The following is a 20,974-nucleotide window of genomic DNA, read 5'->3' on the forward strand; positions in this document are numbered from 1 at the left end:
TGAACACAATGCAAACGGGACAGCCTAAATGTAATATAAAACACTTAAGAGAGTGCGTAAATTTAAATTTAAATGCACACTGTGCTTTGCTGTGTGAGAGCCCATGGAGGGCTGGAACTGCAAAGAGTGAAGTGGAAGGCAATGTGATTCCATACTGAGAGCGCACACCGTGGCTGGGACCACTTGCAATTCCTCCTGTATGCGTAAACAGATCTTACCTGCCAAAGAAAAACATTTTACTTTGGTCGATGAGGAAGAGGTCTTCTGGTCAGCGAATCAATTCTTCCTGAAAAATGCCATTAAACCTTTAATTTAAACCAGGCAACTGACAATGACAGACAGAAGGGACCGGTTCACAACCCCATTAGAATTATATTATGTTGTTGTGATGGCAAATATTGTAGTTTTCACTAGAACACAGACCTTCAATCTTCGGCCATCTTGTTCAAAGTATGTTGCACATTTTCATCTAAACAGTGACATGATGCAAAGTATGCTTTTCATTAAATGCTATACATTTTAGAAAACATGTATGTCAGGTAGAAAAAAATTGAAACATTTTGCTGATAGCTTTTTACTTCAAAATAATCTTTCAGAAAGTATTCATTACTTTTAGTATACATTTTAAAAGCCTTTTGAAACTCAAAAGCTAGTAAAAGCTTTTCAATCTTGCAGAAGTGAAATGTTTAAATTGATTTTTTTTTTCTGCAGAACTTCTTCAACAAGAAAGTCGTAGCTGTTTTCTTCCCTTCTGTTTCTGAGTGGCAAATTAAAACAAAAAATTCCAAAACAGATTGTGGTCAGAAAATTAGTGTTAGATCATGATTCTTCTTGCCACTCAGTTATTGATACTAATTCAAGCTATAAGCTATGCAATACCAATTATGAAGTGAGCAGCTTAATTTAAAGCTTCTAGATATGCAAGCATACATAAAAATATACATATATGCACCTATATGCATACATACATACATATATACACATATATACTCATTTTGTCTTGCTCCACATTTTCTTTAGATCATGAATGCTGCATTTATTCCCTGAAGCATCTCTGGCACAGGGTTTGTAATGTGCTCTAGATTCCTGCCTCAGCCGACTTAGTGGATAGCAGATACTTCTGCCAGTCTGATAGGATCTAATTACAAAGCCAAGGGGTGCATATTTCAGTAGAACACTCTGAGATGTTGAAAGATGATATTCTGAGACAGAGAAGGGCATATCAGCCATTGATTTAGGTCACAGAACCAATTCACTACCACATGAATAACATTAGTTGAATGTTACATCCAAAACCCTTTAAAAATCTCATATGTGATAAAGGTTGGCATTAACATTTCAGCTTTTGCCAAAGTACTATACCAGCCCATTAATCTTAACAGAAAAATATTCTGCTTTTGCTAGAATACAGTTGCTCCTATAAAGCATATAATGCAAAGTATAGAGTGGGTTTGGTGTGGGGTTTTTTAATTATTTTTTTTATTTTTTTATTTGTTACTTTGTACTTTAAAAGAACCAAGTGTAAATTTGTGGGTGACACCACCATTGAAATAAATGATATATGGATATGAATGTAAATACCTATTCTTTTCATACCAATGAGGTTAAAACACGTGTTTATGTCTTCTGTCCAGAGAGAGGATTAAAAAAAATAATCCCCTGACTACTTTTGTAATGCTGCTGTCATAGTTTTCATTTGCAACGAAATAAAAATGAGTTTAACACCATGAATATTCCTCTTACTGCTGGGCTTATCTGTTTACTTGCTTGCAGATATGGTCATAGACAAAAGTTTTCAAAAAGAAAATGTTACCATTGTTTTAGGAACAACTGCTTTATGCCCAAAGGTCCACCAGTAGTCCTTACACCATAAGTAGAAATGCATTGGCTTGGACCACTTCCTCTGCTCTGAATTTGGCCAGCTCTTAGCTGTGCTGCAAAGAGATCCACGTTATGAGTTTTGTTCCAAAGATAAAGAGCCACTCAAAGTCAGCAAGGCAGACATAAAAATGTCAGAAAAGGTATTAAAGAAAATCTATAGCCTTGGGAAAGCAATTCATGACAAAAATGCTGAAGAAATAATCTAGTATTATTATTCAATAATTCATTTTATAAATTCCTCTCACAAATAGCAGTGTGAGTGATATCTGCTCAGACTGAGGGGACTGGTCAGGGCCAGGGTTGCTATGGGACCAGGAGAGAAACACGGACTCTTTTTGTTGCTACTTCGATTGCGACTGGATCCAGAAGCCAGGGGTAAGATACAGTGGGGAAGGTCTGAACCCAGAGAAGTCTGTGGGAGTTTTATGATGTACATGTTTAACTGGCTTTCAGAAGCACCATGGAAACACCTGACTGTTATACAATATTTTCAGAGCTACTGAGAAGTCTGTTATTATTGTCATGGCAGCTGTTATACAGAAAAGGTAAATTCTCAAACACATATTTTAGGAGTATGATTCCCAAATATTTCCTATTTCTGCAGCTCCAGTAATACACAAAGTTTTTTTAAAAAATACCCCCAAATATTGAAACAACTTGGAGATTCACATATTCTGTAATATATTTGTTGTTGTTTTACACTTACACTGGCTACCATGATTTATTTTAAAAAAGGTTCAGGATGTTGTATTTCAGTGACCTTGTCTCTGTTCTATCATTTACTTTGTTTTGTTTCACTGTCTGTCTCTTTTTTGTCGTATTATTCATGTTTTTATTTCTACATTTAGTTTGTACTGCTCTTCCTTTGTCAGTATCCTAACATTTTGGTTTTTGGTTTATTATCTATTTTTGGTTATTTCTGTCTTTTCAGCCCTTTTCCAGTCCTCCGCATCCCTCCATTTTATTGCTTATCTGCTTTCTCTATTAAGCCTTCTCTTTTTCATCATCAATTTCATCCTCTGTTCTGTGGTCTCTCTTGATGCTAAGCTCACGTATTTAGCCTCATGGGATGACATCCCTCATGCTGTTTGCAGAAGACTTGCTCAGTTGATGATTACATTTAGTTGCAACCATGTCAGATGAATGCTGGTGGGATGGCAGAAGGATAGGTTTCCCCTAATTGTACACAAAATTGTAACTAACTCCTCATTTGTGAAAGCCCTGATCCACCTGGTAGACAAGTCTGGGAAAAGACTGAGTCAGGTGCAAAATAAGAACGATCTTTTGGTTTTCTCATATTCAACCATGAACAGGATTGAACTGGCACAACAATTACTCTTTCTGTCTAGATTGAGAAAAAAAGGGCAGCTGTTCCTGAGTCACTAGGATTGGCGTCTGTGTCATGAAGTGATGCAGGTCATGCTGCTGCTGGTGCTGCCTACTTGAAGCTCCCAAGCAAAATGTAAGCTCTTCAGGCTGATGCAGTAAAACAGATACTGCTTTTGGACCCTTTGGGAGATCATAGCACTGTGCTGTTAAACTAAAATCTGCAAATGATGTAGAGGATCATTACTAAAGCAACTTTATTTCCCTCTGAAACCTTAAATCCCTTCCTTGGCAGTCTTTCTACATGGACACCTTCTTTGAAGCACACTCTTGGCCCATGCACATGGGATTTTCTGAATCTGACACAAAAGTTGCCACCTCAGGCCAAATGGTTTCCATAAGCCTCAGGTTTCAATGAGAATCCCATTTACAGGAAGTGTGAGAAAATGGTCAATGTAAGTTGCTCCAGATCTTTTTGTTTGTTCATCTGTCCAACTTCCACAGCCTCAGTAAAGTTTTGTCATGCCCATTAACCAGAAAATTACCATCTCTTTAACTTCAGCTAAAATTTTATGTGCATTTGTGAGTCACACGAGATGATTCTAATTTGAAGTTTATGAAGAAAAATTGTAAAAGTTCAATTTCTAAAATGTCTTCCTATTAATTTGTTTACATTGCTTGTCATTTATTATGTTCTTGCCATAGTTCCAACCTAGGAAGGAAAAGCACAGTGTTCAAACATTATTCTGCTGATTTACTCAAGAGCATATTCTAGTCACTAAGTATTCCAGGCTGCATAGAGTCGGGTAACAAAATAGGAATTAGCATATATTCTCATTAAGAAGAACCCTATAAATCTCACTAACTGTCTTGACTCCTATTTTTAATTACCAGTGTGGTTCAAGACAGGTGACAGGAAGGATTTTCCCTGGTATGATAAAGTCCTACCAAGGACAAGGTGGGTGCATTTATAGCACAGAAAAGAAGGTGTTTACTAAAATTTCCCTAAAGAATTATTTAGTCAATGCCCTTGATACTTCTTTGCAGGGCAAACAAGGGTATTTCTTCATTGCCACATTAGGAAAAAATAGAGGAATAAACATAAAAGTGACTCTGCGTACACACCTTCCACTTGATATCTTTCCAGATCACTTTACAACTTTCCATTTTTCCGTGTCTTCAGCTGCTTATTAGTATGCTGTAGGGACACCACAGTCCTGATGCTTCGCTAGATAATGACTGTCTGTATCTATGCTGCCAGCCTCTGGTGTCTGGGAACAAACAGCATTAGAGATTAGAGCTATGTAGGAACAAGAATTTCCATCCTGTTGAATAGTTTTCCACTTCAAAATCTATTTTCACTCCAAAGAGGAGAAAACAATGAGTATGTGAAATCATCTTTTGAAGGAATATTTTAAGAACTCCTTTTGGTTACTTCTGAAAAGCATCCTTTTCCTTCCACCAAGCCATGCATGGTTACTAAAATATTTGGCAGTGTTTATGTAGAGTACTTGTCTTTTAATTACAGGACGAGCTAATCCTCACACTTGGAATGCGTGAACGATATGCTGGAGAAGAGACAATGCTGCAGTAGTGGTATAACAGATTTTCAACCTAGAAAACAGGCTGGAGAAAAGTAGCCCACTTTTTATAACATTTGTTCCTAAAATTGAATTTCTGACATCCATTCAAAGAGAAATAAATACTGACCTATGACAACATGCTTCCTTTCCAGAACAGGAGACAGAAAATCAATAAATTACATATGTTTGCAATTACACTTCCAGTGATCTAGAACTGATCTGTAAAACCCAAGTGTTTTTCCTGAGAACTCTTCATCGTACATTGAACCTTGTAAACACTTTTCTAAGCAGAATATGGTTTTCGCAATGACTTTTTTTTTTTTTTTTTTGCATTTACATAGTAAGATAAATCATGACTTTGTTATTTGGCAAAATCTGCAATGGCATCTACCCAATTTTACAACTTTGTCTTTACAGTTATTACATGACATAGTTCAAAAATTATCTATTCACCCATCAAAGTTCATTTTCCATAGATTGCTACAGCACATTACAGGTACCTTTGTTTATTATTTTCTAACTTCTGGTTTTGCTCCTAGAATACTGCTGAAATAATTAAATATAATTTGCTGAATATAATGAATAATTAAAAAAATTGGAAATGCCTTACTACCTTTTAAAAAAGCTAGGATTTTAGCTATTTATCTGAACATAATATCTTTGTTTAGAGAAATAATTCTCAGTTTTTTGGAAAATGTACCACTGCCTCTTGGACAAAATAATCCCTGTAGTATTTACCCTCCCTAATAGTTTTAATCTCAGAAAGGAAAGATGCAGCATAAACTTTTACATATGAAGAAGTGGGATAAAAATTCACATCTGAATTGTGGTATGAAACTTATTACAACCAAGGGAACTGCCTCCCCTCACTGCAGTGGGCTTTGAATCGGTCACTGAATACACACAAGTTGTACTTTTTATTGTTGGTTGGATGTTAAAGTAATTTGACGTGGATCCTCACTAAAAACTGTAGATACATCTGTCCCCTCGCAGTCGTAATCTAGTTCAGCGTGGAGAGACCTAAAGTATTCCAGGTTAGTATTGGCTCATGGATGTGATGGAGTTTAGCTTAGGCTCTCATCCTTGCTTAAAGGAGGCTGTCAACAGCACTTGAGCTAGCAAGTTTAGACTTAGTCTGGCTACTACCAGACTGTGTTTGTGCAAACAAACACTAGTCACTGTTATAACAGAATCAGACATCTCTAAAAACCCTGGGGTCAGGGGAGTCCTACATTCACGTTATTATTTCAGCTTTGAAGAATTTGTGCTTTAACAGATGAGAGGGGATTAACCCGTGGCATCATATTTTACTGCTTGGGGAAGGACAACTGACTCTGTGTACAGGACAACAGCAACAGTATGAAGATTTATTCACACTGGAAGTCCATGAGCATCTAAAATCTACATGGTTCTTGAAAATAGTGGGCTTGATTCACCACCTCCAAAGCTTTCCAAAAAAAGTCAAGTTGCACCTTACTTAGACAAACAGCTTAAATTGCCTTAAGTTGTTGATTGCAAGAACTTAATTCCTCCCCTGCCATCTTTACATTTGAAAAAAGTAGAATGTTGGATTGTGTTTTCAAGATGCAATTTTTTTGCTGAAATAGTATTTTTAATGAAATTACTCAATACTTTGAAGGTATTAACACCTTATTTTTTTTTCCAGGTATCAACAGTGCTAGAGTTTGGCCGCATAGTAATTTATACTACCAGCCTTCGTGTGGTGAGAACCACTTTTGAAAGATGCGAACTGGTTAGAAAGATCTTTCAAAATCACAGAGTTAAATTTGAAGAAAAAAACATTGCTCTGAACAGCGATTATGGAAAAGAACTAGATGAAAGATGCAGGAGGGTCTGTGAAGTTCCCTCACTCCCTGTTGTGTTTATCGATGGCCATTATCTTGGGGTAAGTAAAGCATGAGCCTATGTTTTATTCTGCAGTCTGTAAGAACAGATGAAAATCTTGATGAATGAGAAGCAGGGTTTTTAGAAAATTGTTTGCAATGCTGGAATGATGGGAACAATCAAAGGCAGAGATCCCTTTGTGGTATGTGCTGCACAGATCCACACTGATAGGTTTGATCTGAAGATGCAAATGATAACCAGGGAGAGGCTATCAAGAGGGGAATAAGATGCAGTAATACAATCTAAGCTATCCTGTGTTTCTTAAAAAATAGCTTATCTTTGTAGTTGAAACCATGAAAATCCAGAGAAATAGATTTTTTTCCTCATGGGAACCTGTATGTGTGATTGAGCCAGGAAGATGAACACACATAGCATAAACCTGTCATTTAGTAATATCTGTGCTGAATATGAAGCTAACAGCTTGGGGGGTCAGACCTTAAACATGCATTGAATTTTATATGATGTAGTCTGTATCAGGCATCTGTAATCAACTGAACATTGTTTTAGGGACAGAATTGGTTAATACTTAATTTTAGAAATGTCTGGCAGTGAGAGAAAAACAGCCCAACTCTGGCCTGTTGCAAGACATGAACTCCAAATGGAAAACTATAATCCAAATTTGTACTCTGGTACTCTGGGTCTAAAAGCCTGTTGATATTTGAAATCACCTTTTCATTAAGGCCAGCCTGTACTTTCAAAATGTATTTCTCAGAAACTGAAAAAATCAGGGTTTAAAAGAAAAAGATTCTGGAAAGTGGCACAATGAAAACAGCCTGAGAGCTCAGAGAAGGTATTTGTCTCGAGCAGTAAAGAACTAGCAATTAACACCAACAGCGAGACTGTGATTTGTGAAGGTAAACTATGTTTACACACAGTGGGGTTATTGTGTTTGTATTGCTTAACACTTTCATTTTCACAAAAGATTTAAGTAATGAAAAGAAATGTAATCAACAATCAGTCATAATTGATATTGGGCCTGTATAAACACTCGAGTACCCTTTCTCCCCTTTCTCTCTGTCCCCTTCCTAGCTCTCGGTGTGCTCTGCTTGAGGCAGGCTTCCCTGAGCACTCTAACAAATGCATTTGCTGGCACAAGGCTCACCAGCCCACTGCAGCAACTGCAAAATCACCTGTATGCAGAATATTAGCAGTCAGTGATTTTTACTTCCCAGTGGAGGATGCTTTTATCAAAAACCTGAGTCGGGGATTTCTCCAGCCAGCCAGGAACAGAAGTGCTTCATTCAAAAGCAGCTTAAAATTCAACAGGATTCAGACTAAGATTCGCTCACCTAATTATCACATTAAAAATAAAAGTAGTGAGTTATGACTGAGTCCAAGAAAATCTCAGTCCGTATGTGATTAATTTGTCAAAAGAATTCAGTTAAAATACTGAAATGGATTGAATAAATTATTTGCTCAGCTCTCAGTGAAGCCTGGTTAGAGTCATTTTGGTATGATGGATGGCCCATTAATTCACTGCTGCTTTCTCTTTTTTTACGACATCATGGGAAACTTGTCTTTTAACAGAGGAGCAACAGTGTAACAAGCAATACAACCCCATTAAAACTATTTACGTATTGTATGAGGTACTTTGAAGAGGTATAGAAAGGAAGGCAAGTGAATTAGGAAGCTAGCTGTCTGTGGGAGAGACAAATCTAGCTGTCCAACTCCCTGCTGGCAGGTACTCAGCAGGTTTTACCTCCTGTACGTAAGAAAAAGAAGAAAGAATTCGGTGTTCTGGTCTACAAACATTTATTACAGCATGGCAACTCCACTGGCACTGTTTAACACAAGGAAAAAAAAAAAGTATTGATCTGCTGAAAAAACAGAACAAAATCAGACTGGGGGGGGGGGGTGTTTTCTTTCTTCGTTTTCTTTTTTTGATTAAATTGATGAGGCACACTGTGGTTAAACGGAGCAGACTTTAGCTCCAGGAGAGGTTAATGTTATTCCACATAACAGCGATATTATTTGTGGAGAATCTGCTTTGTGGGCAGAGAGCAATCCAGGAGATGCCTGCTCTGCTCATGGGGAGCATCGTGGCCAGCCAGGATGGTGGCAGCCCTTTGCTCTGCCAATGTGGGTGCCCCTCACCTCTGCTCACAGACGAGGTTTCTGCCCTCCACTGCTCTCTGCTAATTATCATCACACTAGGGAGCACTGCTGTGTTGGTTCTGTTGCTACAGCATCACTCTCTAATGTGCTTTAGTTGAGATGAGCCAGGATGGGAAAACCAAGTTCAGCGTGAGCAGAGCTAACTCAGGCAGCCCACTGTGGCTGCCAACCGGAGCATGCAGGGTGATGGAAAGGGATGGCCCCAGGGTGAATGTGTCACTTGCGCTGGCAAGGGACCTGTGTCCACACACTGTGTTTGGTAAATGTGGCAACCCCCCATTATTTCATTGCAGTTTTTATTTCTTTGTCTTAATACGGCTTCGTAAGAGAGGTTGGAATTCATTCATTTAGGAAGAGAAATAAGGAGGGGGGCGGCACTTTGCATATTGAGAAGGTCTGCCAATGGAGTAATCACCCCCCAGCTATGTCAATGCCTGGTGGATGTGGCACCTTAGGAAGACAATGCATCAGTGACTCCAAAGGCAGTAAGTTGGCTGGAACCTGTGCTGGGCTTGTGTTTCATTAACATGCGATTGAGAACTAATTATAGAATTTGGTCTCGTTGGTAACAGTGGACATTTCTATAATGCCTTTTATGATGATTATCTTCTGATATGCAAATACAACACAGAAATCCAGAAGCCTGGTGTGTCACTAAATTAATTATGCAGTATTTTCTTTCTCTCTTTCTTTTTCTGTCTGTCTTTTAAAAATTTTGAATATTTATTTCCTGGCAAATCCCTCCCTGAAGGAGATTGCATGTAGCAATACAAAAGAGAATCTATATTGAGCCAGGCACCTTTCAATGAGTCATAAGGAGAAAAAACCCAACCCCTAATTAAAATATGAACAGTTTTGAAAGGGGACAAGATTATTTTTAATGAGATAAATGTAACAAAAGCAGGAGAACACAGCATGTGTGCATCTGATAAAGTGTACAGTATCCGAGCCCTTCAGAAGCAGGGACAATGTTGTTAGAGCACTGCAGGCTGTGTGGATAAATCTTCACAGCGCTGTGGAATCTATCATTGCCTGCACAGGGGGAACAAAACAAACCAGCAACTTGGGCAGAAGCAATAGAAAAAGCATATTTAGCCCCTGTCAAGCAAAGTCCTGTGTGCTGCAGTACAGCAGGTTTTTTAATCTTCTCATTTTTTCAGGATTGAATCATTGTATTTCTTGACAGACACTGTCTAAATATCAGTCTGTCAGGAAATTGCAGGTTCTTTCTGCAGCATGCTCTTTACCAGCTGATCTAATCCCTCCTTTTCACCTGAGGCTGTCTCCATCTGAAATGGAATTATGCCATCTGCTGGGACACCAAAGCAGAATAAAAAATGATTTCCAAAAACCAGAAAGCAACACAGAAAAAAAAAAAAAAGAAAAAGAAAAAGGAGCATTAATTTACTCTTTTACAAAGGCACCCAAGACTGTCAGAAGTTTATGTTATGTAAAGACCCACTCGCTGGAAAAGGGATGCACATTAAAAAAATGCAAATAGAATCATCTTTAGTAAACATGTTAGCTCACTGCGTAGCAGTTTTAAAATACGTTTATTTTATTTTTCACCTTAAATATGTGATGTGACTGAATTCAGTATTCACCTGCCATATAAACCTACTTGAATCTTTTTCAAATATGTGAATTTAATATATTTTTTTCCTGAAGAAACTGTTTCCTATTTAGTTTTCCCAGCTGTAATGAATCCATGACATGAGATTTACAGTAAAATTATTTTATTTGACTCATTGGTTATGATTACTTCCTAAGAATGATGAGGTTACTTTTGTAACTGACTTTTAGAAAATACCCGTGTAATGTATTTTTTGTTATGCAAGGAGTAACAGTTCCCTTTTTGCTGCTTTCCAGTGGCCATATATGATTAGTAGCTCTCAATTGCCTCCATGTTTTGTTAAACACATTCTCCTGGCGTTCACTTGATGGGGTGAATATGACTGGCTCTGTGGCAGTAAAACTGTGATGTAATCATTGCACTGAGTCACCTAACATTTTGCCACTTGCTTCTTCCATTTTTCAGCTTAACATTTCAGGAACAGCAGAGTTTAATTAATCTGATAGCTCTTTGCATATCAATCTTTCAGTTTTTTGCATATCAAATCCAACATTTCTGGTGTTGGTACTATGCTGCAGTGTTAATTTTCTTAGTTTATGGGCAGATTTCGAGGCATTTAATCACTCTCCATGCATGTCTGCTGCCAAGGGGCACCTTGTTGTGAGAGGTGTAGTGTTATAGGCTGAAGAGCGTGTGAGCTTTGGACAAAGACAGAGGTCTATACAGTCTGTCCCCTCGCTAAGCCACGGTGAAAAACATGGCAGGTCCAGTAACTGTAAGGTGTGTGATTGCATTCTGCTGCCTTAGCAAGAGGCCTCTCCTGTAAACTGAGCAAAAGTTTGTTTTTAAGGAGATAAGGAAGGCAACTTATCTGCACAGCAAATGTGTCCACAGGAGAGATGTTGCAGTGCTGTGCTAATTTCTCCCTGTATATAAGGAAGTATGTGGAAGAGAAGCTGCTTCCCAAAATCAGCAGATATTCTAGTACCGCCAGATGCAGAGACATATACCTATGTGTATTCCTTGATGAAGAACTACATTGTGAAAATGGTAATGGGCTACATCCAAGATAGGTAAGCAAAAGACTGGTTTAGTGACAGGACAGAGCTGGGGCAGTAGGAGATTTAATGGACCTTGGATTTATCCTAGTTCTGCAGTTACTGGGACAGTACGTGAAATATGATGCTAATTTCTGGACTTTCTCAAGAGAAAATTGGGAAAAGATTTTGAAGAATAAAAATGGTCTCGAAAATCTGTTGAGTGGTTTAGCCAAGTCTGTGGCATTTCCTTGCCAAAAGAAGAGCAAAGACCTGACCGCAGCCCCCGGGCTCCTCCACCATGGTAGAGAGCTACTGAAACGATTCACAGGCTGGTGCTTTGACATTTGACTGCTTAACAGGACTAAAAACTCACTTTTCCTTGCTGCTTTTCTAAACGTTATGGCCACTGTCCCTCGTGCTTCTTATGTGACTCTTAGGAGGAACAGATTCTTTAATGTTTCATGTGCCTTTGTGGGTAATTGCTTACTGAGTACAATCTAGGAAGAAAAAGAAAAATATCACTTTCTAATCAGAAAGCAGCTATTGGACTTATTTAGCAGCTGCTTTAATTACTCTATTAATTACAGGCTCTGTGTGTTAAGATTCATAGATCCAAAGGGAAGGTTAACCTCTGCAAAGTATCTTTTATTCAAATTTCACTTGAGGCAGCCGTTAATCAGAAAAGACACACTGAAACACTTAAAAATGTTGATAACCATTCAGACGTTTGGTTTTTAATTTTAAAACCATAGTAATGAGGCTTTCCACTTTGAAAGTAACACAGCTGGCGGACTGAATGTCATGTAAAATATAAATCCTTTAAAATATGAATCTATAATGGGAAACCTGTCAGACTTTTAATTCTACTGCTGCAAAAGCCAGTCGGCGTTATCATACAGCATCACTGTAACACGGAGCAGAAGTCACAGGAATGCTTTTGCCAACTGTTGCTGCAGAGAAGAGATCCTTTCCTAAACAGGGGCAAATCGGGGCTTGTCTGGCTTAGGGAATTTGCGGTGCTGCAATTACATCAATAAAGCTGCAAATCCTTAATGTCTCTGCATCTGACGGGCAGCGCAAGCTTTGTCTTAAGCCGCTCTAGTGTATTCGGCCCTGAGCTAATACTCTGTGGGCTGCCTTGGCAGGTCCTCGCTTTGTTGTGCCAATCACTCCTATTGCCCGTTCCGTGTGAAAGCAGGGAAAGATTAGAGGGCAAGCATGAAAGGGGCCAACAGACTGCTAAAAGCTGCTCTGCTGGGGCCAGAAAGCCTAACACATACGTTGAAGCTGGTACGCTCTGTGCCCACGATCTATAACAGATTTCAGTAGGAGTCAGCACAAGTAAGGCTAGCTGATCTGAGTCTCCTGCCATCCTCTGTGACTAATTAACCACAACCAATTACCTTGTATATACGTCTTCCAAAAAAAAATCTCTTTGAAAGTGTAGCACTGTAAGATAGCATTCACTGCAAAAGTGATACTCACATCCACTAAAATATTAATATTTTGCTTTTTAACTGAAATGAAAATCATCAAACACAGAGTCAAAAGTGCTTTATTTTGTACAAAACCAGAGCAAAAAGACTTTGCACAGGGAAACTAACCTTAGTAGGGTGACATACAAAATCCTTTGCAATGTTTCGGTGGCCCTTAGTTGCCTTTTGGGCTACACACTTGTAACCTCTGCAGTCCCCAGCGAGGCACTACAAATGGTCGGACACTAACATGTACATTACTGGTCCATATGTGTTCCCTGTGCTCCCCGGCAGCCTTTCCTGTACCTCCCAGTAACAGGGAGAGCAGTGCTGGTGGGGAGCTGGGGCTGAGAGCCCCCACAGCTGACTGTGGGCAGCTCAAAGTAATGGCCAGTCTCAGGTGTGTGCCAGCATCCCAACACCCCTCAGCCCTGTGCCAGCATCCCACTGCACCTCCCAGCTCATGCCAGAAGGAAACCCAAAGGTAAAATTTAACAGTCTGGGCATGCAAGGACTAGCAAACTGGGGCATCGCAGTGGCATGAACCCACCACCCGGTGCAGAGGTGGCAATAATCCTTAGCAGCGTGTAGGGACTGTGCAGTTACCTCCATCTTTGCCTCAGTTTCCTCGGCTTCTGTCGGTTTCTTGTGATCCACTGGTTAAAAGTATCTGTAAGTGTTTGGTAATATTTAGTATTCAGTGAATTTTGTTACATAAGTGAAGTGTAAGCATTCAAATGTGGCCCTCTAATTAGAAGAAAAGGGAAAAAAAAAGTTTTACATCATCTTTGACACTTTCATTTTGTCTGCAATAATCTCTTAGCATTTACTTTCAGAAGGGAAAAAGAAAAACCACTTCAGTACTGCCTTGGTTCAGATTACAGAACCCCTCAGAGGCCTAATGTACTCAGACTAAATTATTATTATTCATTGTTGTGTCTGACTTTAATGTTGTTACAGTATTTTCATTACCCTTTTTCTCCTTGTGATATATATTAAGCATATTATGTCTTAATTCAATGCTCAACTGCCAGAATATTTGAAATACAATTTCCTCCTCTCATTTTGCTGCATTCTCTGATGTCTTGTATATTTATATAATTGTAATTTTGGACATGGTAACTAGACATATTTTTTATTCTGTCAGGAAGCATACCCTGTAAAATAAAGTGAACACAATCAGAATTTCCAAGCTGTGTCGCCTTTTACAAAAAGGCAGTGCAATACGACACCTGGTAACGAACGACAGGCACTTCTGTCAGAACTGTGGTTCGATTCTCCTCTACTTCTAACTTTCCTGAGGTTGACCTAATTACAAAATACTTAATGTGAGTCAAATTTGTTCTCAGCCTGTTTAAATTTTCAAGACCACATCTTCTGATCATCTCTGTTTTTTCATGCTAAACTGGCTGACCTTTCTCTTTTTCTTCTTCCTAATAGGGTGCTGAGAAAATTTTGCTAATGAATGAATCTGGGGAACTGCAAGATCTCTTAACCAAAATTGAGGTAATTCTATTTCTGCAAATAAATATAAGGAACGTACATTGAATATTTGTAATTAAGATTTTTTTTTCACTAGTTCCTTTTCTTCTGTTATAAATTGATGATCTCAATTTTTTTTTTGCTTTTCTCTTTGAATGAATGATATCATAGTATCACAGCCCATTAAGTTTGAGAAAACGTGAATGGCGATAACATCAAATTAAAATATCCATCTCTTTAATCCTGGCTTTGCCACAGCAGGAAAGGCAAGTCATTTTCCCTTTCCTATAACTTTTGACATCGTCTTTGGTATTTAACCTTCACCATGCCCTGGAGGAGTCAGGTCTCTTGTGTGGATGCTGTACCACTTTTCTGTGTACTGCAGGGAACGCATTGGGAACCTGCACATCCGCGTTCTGGCTGGACCTAAAGCTGGACATCTGGGCAAATGCTGGACGTTTCCAATTACACCAATTTGCACAAATTACAAATTACAGGTTATCATGCCTTTCTCCAGCTCTTAGTTTACCTTGTCCATTGTAGTTCTCTGGGGCAAGTTTGCCTTTTATTGTGAACAGTTGATGCACGCTCCCTGAGGACAACGGAAGTGTGGGTCTGCTCCCACAGATTTGCTGTAAACTGGGATCTCTACTGGTCATCACTTTGCTGCTGGTTTTGTGCTATTGGCTGCACAAGGTGTTTTCTATTTTCTTTTGGATAGCCTGCAACAAAGAACATTTTGGGGAGACGTGTGTCATAATATCTGGGTTATATGGATGGCTGTGTCCTTAGAAAAGGAATGTATTGCTATTAATTATCTTGTTATTTTGAAATCACCCCTAACCAAATCAAGATAACACATAAACTTCAGAAGTATGTAACATCAGCATTAAAAATAGATAATGAGGATATGATATTTGTAAAAGACACTGATGAAAGAGCAAAAGAAAGCTACATCTAGTTGATTTAGCCCCAAGGTTTTTCTTTCCCTGCATTTAGCCAAACTACAGCATATGTTTTCCTAACATGCTTTCAGTAACTCTTTGTGTATCATACACCTTTGACTTTATCACAAAACGAGTGTCTCTGTTTGTGAAGCATGTTGGTTTCTTACAGACAGTCTCCTTCCTGAACTCCTCCAAAAGTTCCAGTCAGGCTGAACCCAAGGGTTGTTCACCTGTATCTTTTTCAGGAGGTAGATTTCACACTATCCAGTAAATTGTGAACTGCCTCGTCCCTTTGCGGTGCAGGTGGTACCTTCTGTATTTGTCTGGCCTGTTCCTTAACTCAGCAAAACTTTCCTTGCCTCAGCATACGTATTACTGTATAAAATGCAGAAGAACCTGCTGGCCATATTGAACCATACTGAATAGCTAACCAGAAACTATTAAACAAAGATGTACATATGATTAAAGCATGCAGCATTATTGTTGTCTGACTAAAAAGGTTAGCTAATACATCTCCTTAACATTTTTCATTACTTTGGAATGAAATGTCCCCAGATCCTGCTTTGGGGGGTCCTATAATGTTATTACCTAGCCCAATGTGTCCCCTAATCTTGGGACAGAAAGTATATCTGAAAGACAATGCCAGACTGCAGCAGACTATGATAACTGCTTAATGAATGCAAACACTGCTTCAAACACATTCTTGCCTGTCATTTTTTGTTGCAAAAATGGCTTTGCTACAGTTGCAAAAGACAGACAGATTTCTTCATTACTGAGGAAACTGAAAGTGGTTACACAAAATGTCATCTGTTCACGAAGGAAATGGCCATTGTTCAAGGAACTGAACTAAAACAGTTTTGCATTTGTTTTTTGTTAGTTGCCTTAACTACATGGAAAGGTAGTTATTTACAAGCCTAACAAGCAATAATGAATGAAAAGGTTAAAAATATTATTATTTTAAAATTTTGAGATTATTTGCAATAATTTCCAATGAAGTAAACTGCCATCATAAATTATGAAAGATGTGGGCATTCCTGAGATAAAAAGAATGCTAATTTTACATTACATACTTCCAAACACTGTCCCTGGAGAAGTGAATAGTAATAGGAGTTGTTTGCCCGGTGAAGAAAAATGGCAAGCTTATGAGCTACAGGACAAAAAGAAAAAGTGCCTTTTTTTTTGTCGATAGATGAATGCTATTATTAATGGTTTTGCAGAAATCTCTTCAGTTTTCTCGATGAAGCTACAAGAAGGACTACATTATCTGTACATATTTCAGTATACTCTGGTAATAATTTGTGACTAATTTTTTAGTGGTGCATAATTCCTCAGACTAACACTAGCAGAAATTATATAGATTACTGTTCTTCCTTTGTAAATAAATCTGTAAAGTCTTTACTCAACAGTGCAATGCTAAAGCCACATATCTGTGCTGTGGTAAGTACCTAACGTGGTGCACCTTTCATTTCTCTGATATAGAACTTTAAAGCAATGATTAAACAAACTAGCAACATTTTCAGCAAGTGAAACTTAAAACTGTCTCTGAAATCTCTTCCTGTGTTCTCCATTGTCTTTACTCCAAAACAAAATAGAGTAAAATTATTTTTTTACTCAGGCATTAGGGCAACTGAGGGAGCTCAAGGCTAACTTGCAGCAATTTTCTTCAGGTATAACTGTTGAATATTGATGATCTTTCTCTTTTACACTTAAAGCTTCAGTATTCTATATCCTTAAATTTGAATACACCACTTATTTCCTCAAGCACTACTTGTCAGAAGCTATGAATTGCTTTTTGATATGATCAACTCTAACTATAATAGGAACAACATGTTCAGCACAAGCATGCAAATACTAAAAGTCACAATATTTTAACATACAGTATAGAAAATATAATGCCAATATACACTGCCCGGAGTTTAGATTCAATCAATTGCAATACCTCCTAGAATTGATCTAGACCTAAAGCTACATCAGAGTAATGTATGCAAGCTATCCTTTAACTGGCTATTTTGGCAAGTATAAACACAGGCTACTGAGATATAATGTGACTGATGAACCTGCAGTGAGCCTCTCTGACCATTGCGTGTGGATCTGACCAAAGGAAAAGGCAGACGTACTGGTCTTCCATGGTGGTATACCTTGGGACGGGGAGGTGGGTATTGGTCAAAATGGGAACCAGAATGTGTATTCTCAGCTGTCTTGGAACCCTTCATTGTCCTAGAGCTTATGGTGGTTGATGAGGTAACATTTTTGTCTTTTTTACTTTCTTCTCTGAGCAGAGAGTCCAGCATCCTCAGGAGTGCCTCTCTTGTGGGGGCTTTGGTTTCCTGCCGTGCTCAGCGTGCCATGGAAGCAAGATGTCTGTGTTTCGGAACTGCTTTACAGACTCTTTCAAAGCCCTCAAATGTACCGCTTGCAATGAGAACGGGCTACAGCGCTGCAGGAGCTGTGCAGGTTAAGAACGGCATCTCCACATGTACAAACTGATTTTATGGTACTCCACCAGTTTGTAATACGATTTTTTAAAAATTAATCTGTTTATCCATTTCAGTCAATAAAAATTCATTTGTATTATACTGCTGCTGGTTTGATCATTGAAGCCATTTAAACTTAGGTCACTGACCGTAACATGAACTCTGAAATATATTTTTCTACATTCTTTATAGAGAGATTTGTAGTCTGCAAAACTTACCGTATTATCATCCCTTTTTGGATATGAAGTCTTCCCTTTTTCTATGGGGGATCATCAGCAATAGTATGTGTTTCTGCTCACAGAGTTCTGAGTCATGCCCCCAATATTACAGCAGAATGAAATTTAACCTCCTGATTACTGAGTAGCTGCAGTTTAAAAAAATCAGTGAGAATAAAGATATTGTGATGTGGACTAGCCCAAGACCACTCCACTTAGCACTTCCCTGAAAAGTTGCTATGACCAAATTCTGGCCTGAATTCTAAGTGGCAACAGAGGTACAAAAACATTTCTTAAAAGTCCCATGAATCAGCTTTCTCTTTTAGTACTGCTTCATGTTCAGTACTAAATTAACATTGTTAGACAAAGTTACATAAACATTTAACATCATAGATGTTGATAACCATTGTTGTACTATCTCAGAGCTTTATGATCCTCCATATCACAGTAGATCCCACAGTGATCAAGTAAGAACACCAGACAACTTTATAAATTACATAAAAAATCATTGTGGATGAGGTTTCTGCTTTTTCAGCTTAGTCGCTGTTATGGTTGAAGGGCTAGCCTGGCATGAGTGTTTTAGGATCACTGACACTGACACTAGACCCAGACACTCCAGCACTGTATATAACTTTGTCATTTTTGGTGGCTTTCCCCAACACAAGCACAGGAGAATTAGTCAGCGGTTAGTTTGAATGGACTGTAGGCTCTCCACATTGGATATATTCCAGTCTAAAAATGCATTAGCATTCATGCACTGCCACAGAGTACTTTTTAACAGGGTACTTTAGTGGGCCACCTCCTTCTGCTTACATTGACATTGCACATCTTCCTCCTGTTGCTGCTGTCAGTCTGTGCTGGCACAAGCAATACAGAGGTTTAGCAGCTTGTTGAAATTGGTATTGGCTAGAAACGGCTTCCATTTCATCCTGCCCAAACTGCTTTAGCGAATGTTAAGCCATGTCACTTTTTGCTTGTTGCCTCATTCCTTGTAAAGCTGTGTTGGCTGGGGTTTGGGTAAGTGCAGCTGGCTTTACTAGAAGCTGCTGACTCTGGTGGGGGACCCCATTTCCCTTCCCTCTTCCCATACAACCTTGCTTAATTTGTCTGTGATGAGAAACGCAGTTTTCTTTTAAGTGTTTTGGGCACAGCACAGCTGTGGTATAAAGCAGGATAGCTACAGCTGCACAAAGCACGGCTTGCAAAAAAGCCCCTTCTGATAACATTTGTGTTTCCTGATGCCTTATTTCCCTTACCTGAATCAACAGAAAACAACCTTTCCTCCCCTCCATTCCACTTCCTATATCTAGAGCTGGTAGCTGGTGCTGAGGAGTTGAACAAGTTGGGCTAACATCTTTTTGAACATTTGAATCTAAAGGACTTATGCATATTCTATAAGCTATTGAATGTGCAGTCTTGAACGTGCTTCTGAGATCCTACAGCTTCTACAGTGAGGCTCAGAGGGAGTGTCTGGATCTTCTGCATAACACGAGAGAGAGTAAATTTTCTACAGAGGCCATCTACAATGCTTAGCAGCACCCCAGCTATAAAACTCTGAATTGCAGATGTGCTTAACTTATTACTGCATGGATAAGAAGAAAAGAAAAGAAATACAGTTCCCTTCTTTTATTTAATACCGTCATGTAACCTCTATTTCTGGCTAATATTGCAGTCTAGACTGGTGTGATAGGGAATGAAATATAGCATAAAGCAGAATACTGATGCTTAGAATGTCATAATTTCTCATGCATGAAAACTTACTTTTTTTAGTTGTTAACATGCTATGGACCTAGGGAATGAGCTCATTCACAGTAGTGAATATCATACTTAAGATGGTGTAAGCAAACTTGCCCTTGAGGGAAATTACTATTGAAGAAAATGCCAGTATATTTGTGATATTATAATTCCCCAGTCTTCAACCTGGAAAAGACATTTTGCTTGATGAAGTAGTCCATATCATCATTCTTCCACTGAAGCACTACGTGGCCAAATTAGTACAACTCGTCAAAGTATGTTAAATATTTTCAGTGAAACTGAATTGTTCATTGATCTGGAATACGGGTTTGAAACTGGTTTTCCCACTCTCAGGCAATCAGAAAATGACTTCTCTTCAGAGCAAGACAAATACACTAAATTCAGTTTCTTTCCTGATTTATCTTCAGAGGCCATGCAAGAAACCCAGAGAGACTGTCCTAGCCTAGGCATGACCCTTCTAACAGAGGCACTTCACTCCTACAATCAGAATGAGGCAAAACTCCCTTATTTTTCTTTTTAGAAGGAGAAATGATGAAAGCAAAAGGTCAGATTTTGTAGAATTTTTTTTTTCAGAGGGTTTTTATGGGAAACTAGAAGATAATAAAATAAAACACAGGGCACATAATGCTCACAAATAGAGCATTCTTCAGGCACTATATATATTCAAGAAACCTATGACAAATTTCCAGTACTAGAAAAGCTGTTTTTTCCTGTCGGCAACTGAATTACCAGCTTTTTCTCTTCAGCTATACTTTCCTTGTAGCAGCCTGCATGAAAAACAAAACCAAAACCAATTTTTTTTTTTTTTTGCAAGAAGATGTTTTTACTGCATGGTTTACCATCTTTGCTAGGGTTTTGGGTCTGACTTCTCAGCTCGCTCCAACCATCCTAGAAGCACTGAAGGTGACAGAATGGCAACATTACTAAGGCAAACCCAGAAGCCAGTTCAGGGGTATGATGCTTTCTGGTATAAGAGGTACAACTTTTAAGCCAGTCTGAGAACAGACTTGGAATGCAGCTCTGTTCTGATTTACACCAGCATTGCATCTTTACTTCCAGGGAGTTAGCAGCGGTCTCCTCTGGTATGACAAATAAGACTCATTCAGCTGCATCTTTGTACAGGAACTTTTCTATTTCTCAATGCATCACGCTCTGCTCCTCTTGTTTCTGGCCCTCATTGCCCCTCTGAGGTAAGGATCCAAG

General features: G+C 38.7%; 1 protein-coding gene across 1 annotated transcript in view; it reads left to right on the forward strand.

Annotated features, from left to right (window-relative positions):
* Window positions 1-17,786, forward strand: part of GRXCR1 (glutaredoxin and cysteine rich domain containing 1) — a 42,245-nt gene extending 24,459 nt beyond the window's left edge. Inside the window, exons 3-5 of the mRNA XM_009474218.2 lie at window positions 6,457-6,696; window positions 14,339-14,404; window positions 17,607-17,786. Coding sequence (XP_009472493.2) covers window positions 6,457-6,696; window positions 14,339-14,404; window positions 17,607-17,786 — 486 coding nt within the window. The remainder of the gene's footprint in view (window positions 1-6,456; window positions 6,697-14,338; window positions 14,405-17,606) is intronic.
* Window positions 17,787-20,974: the final 3,188 nt, after the last annotated feature.

The sequence above is a fragment of the Nipponia nippon genome, unplaced genomic scaffold (genome assembly GCF_047370975.1).
Source record: "Nipponia nippon isolate SJK-2023a ecotype South Korea unplaced genomic scaffold, ASM4737097v1 scaffold_6, whole genome shotgun sequence".
Classification (NCBI taxonomy): domain Eukaryota; kingdom Metazoa; phylum Chordata; class Aves; order Pelecaniformes; family Threskiornithidae; genus Nipponia; species Nipponia nippon.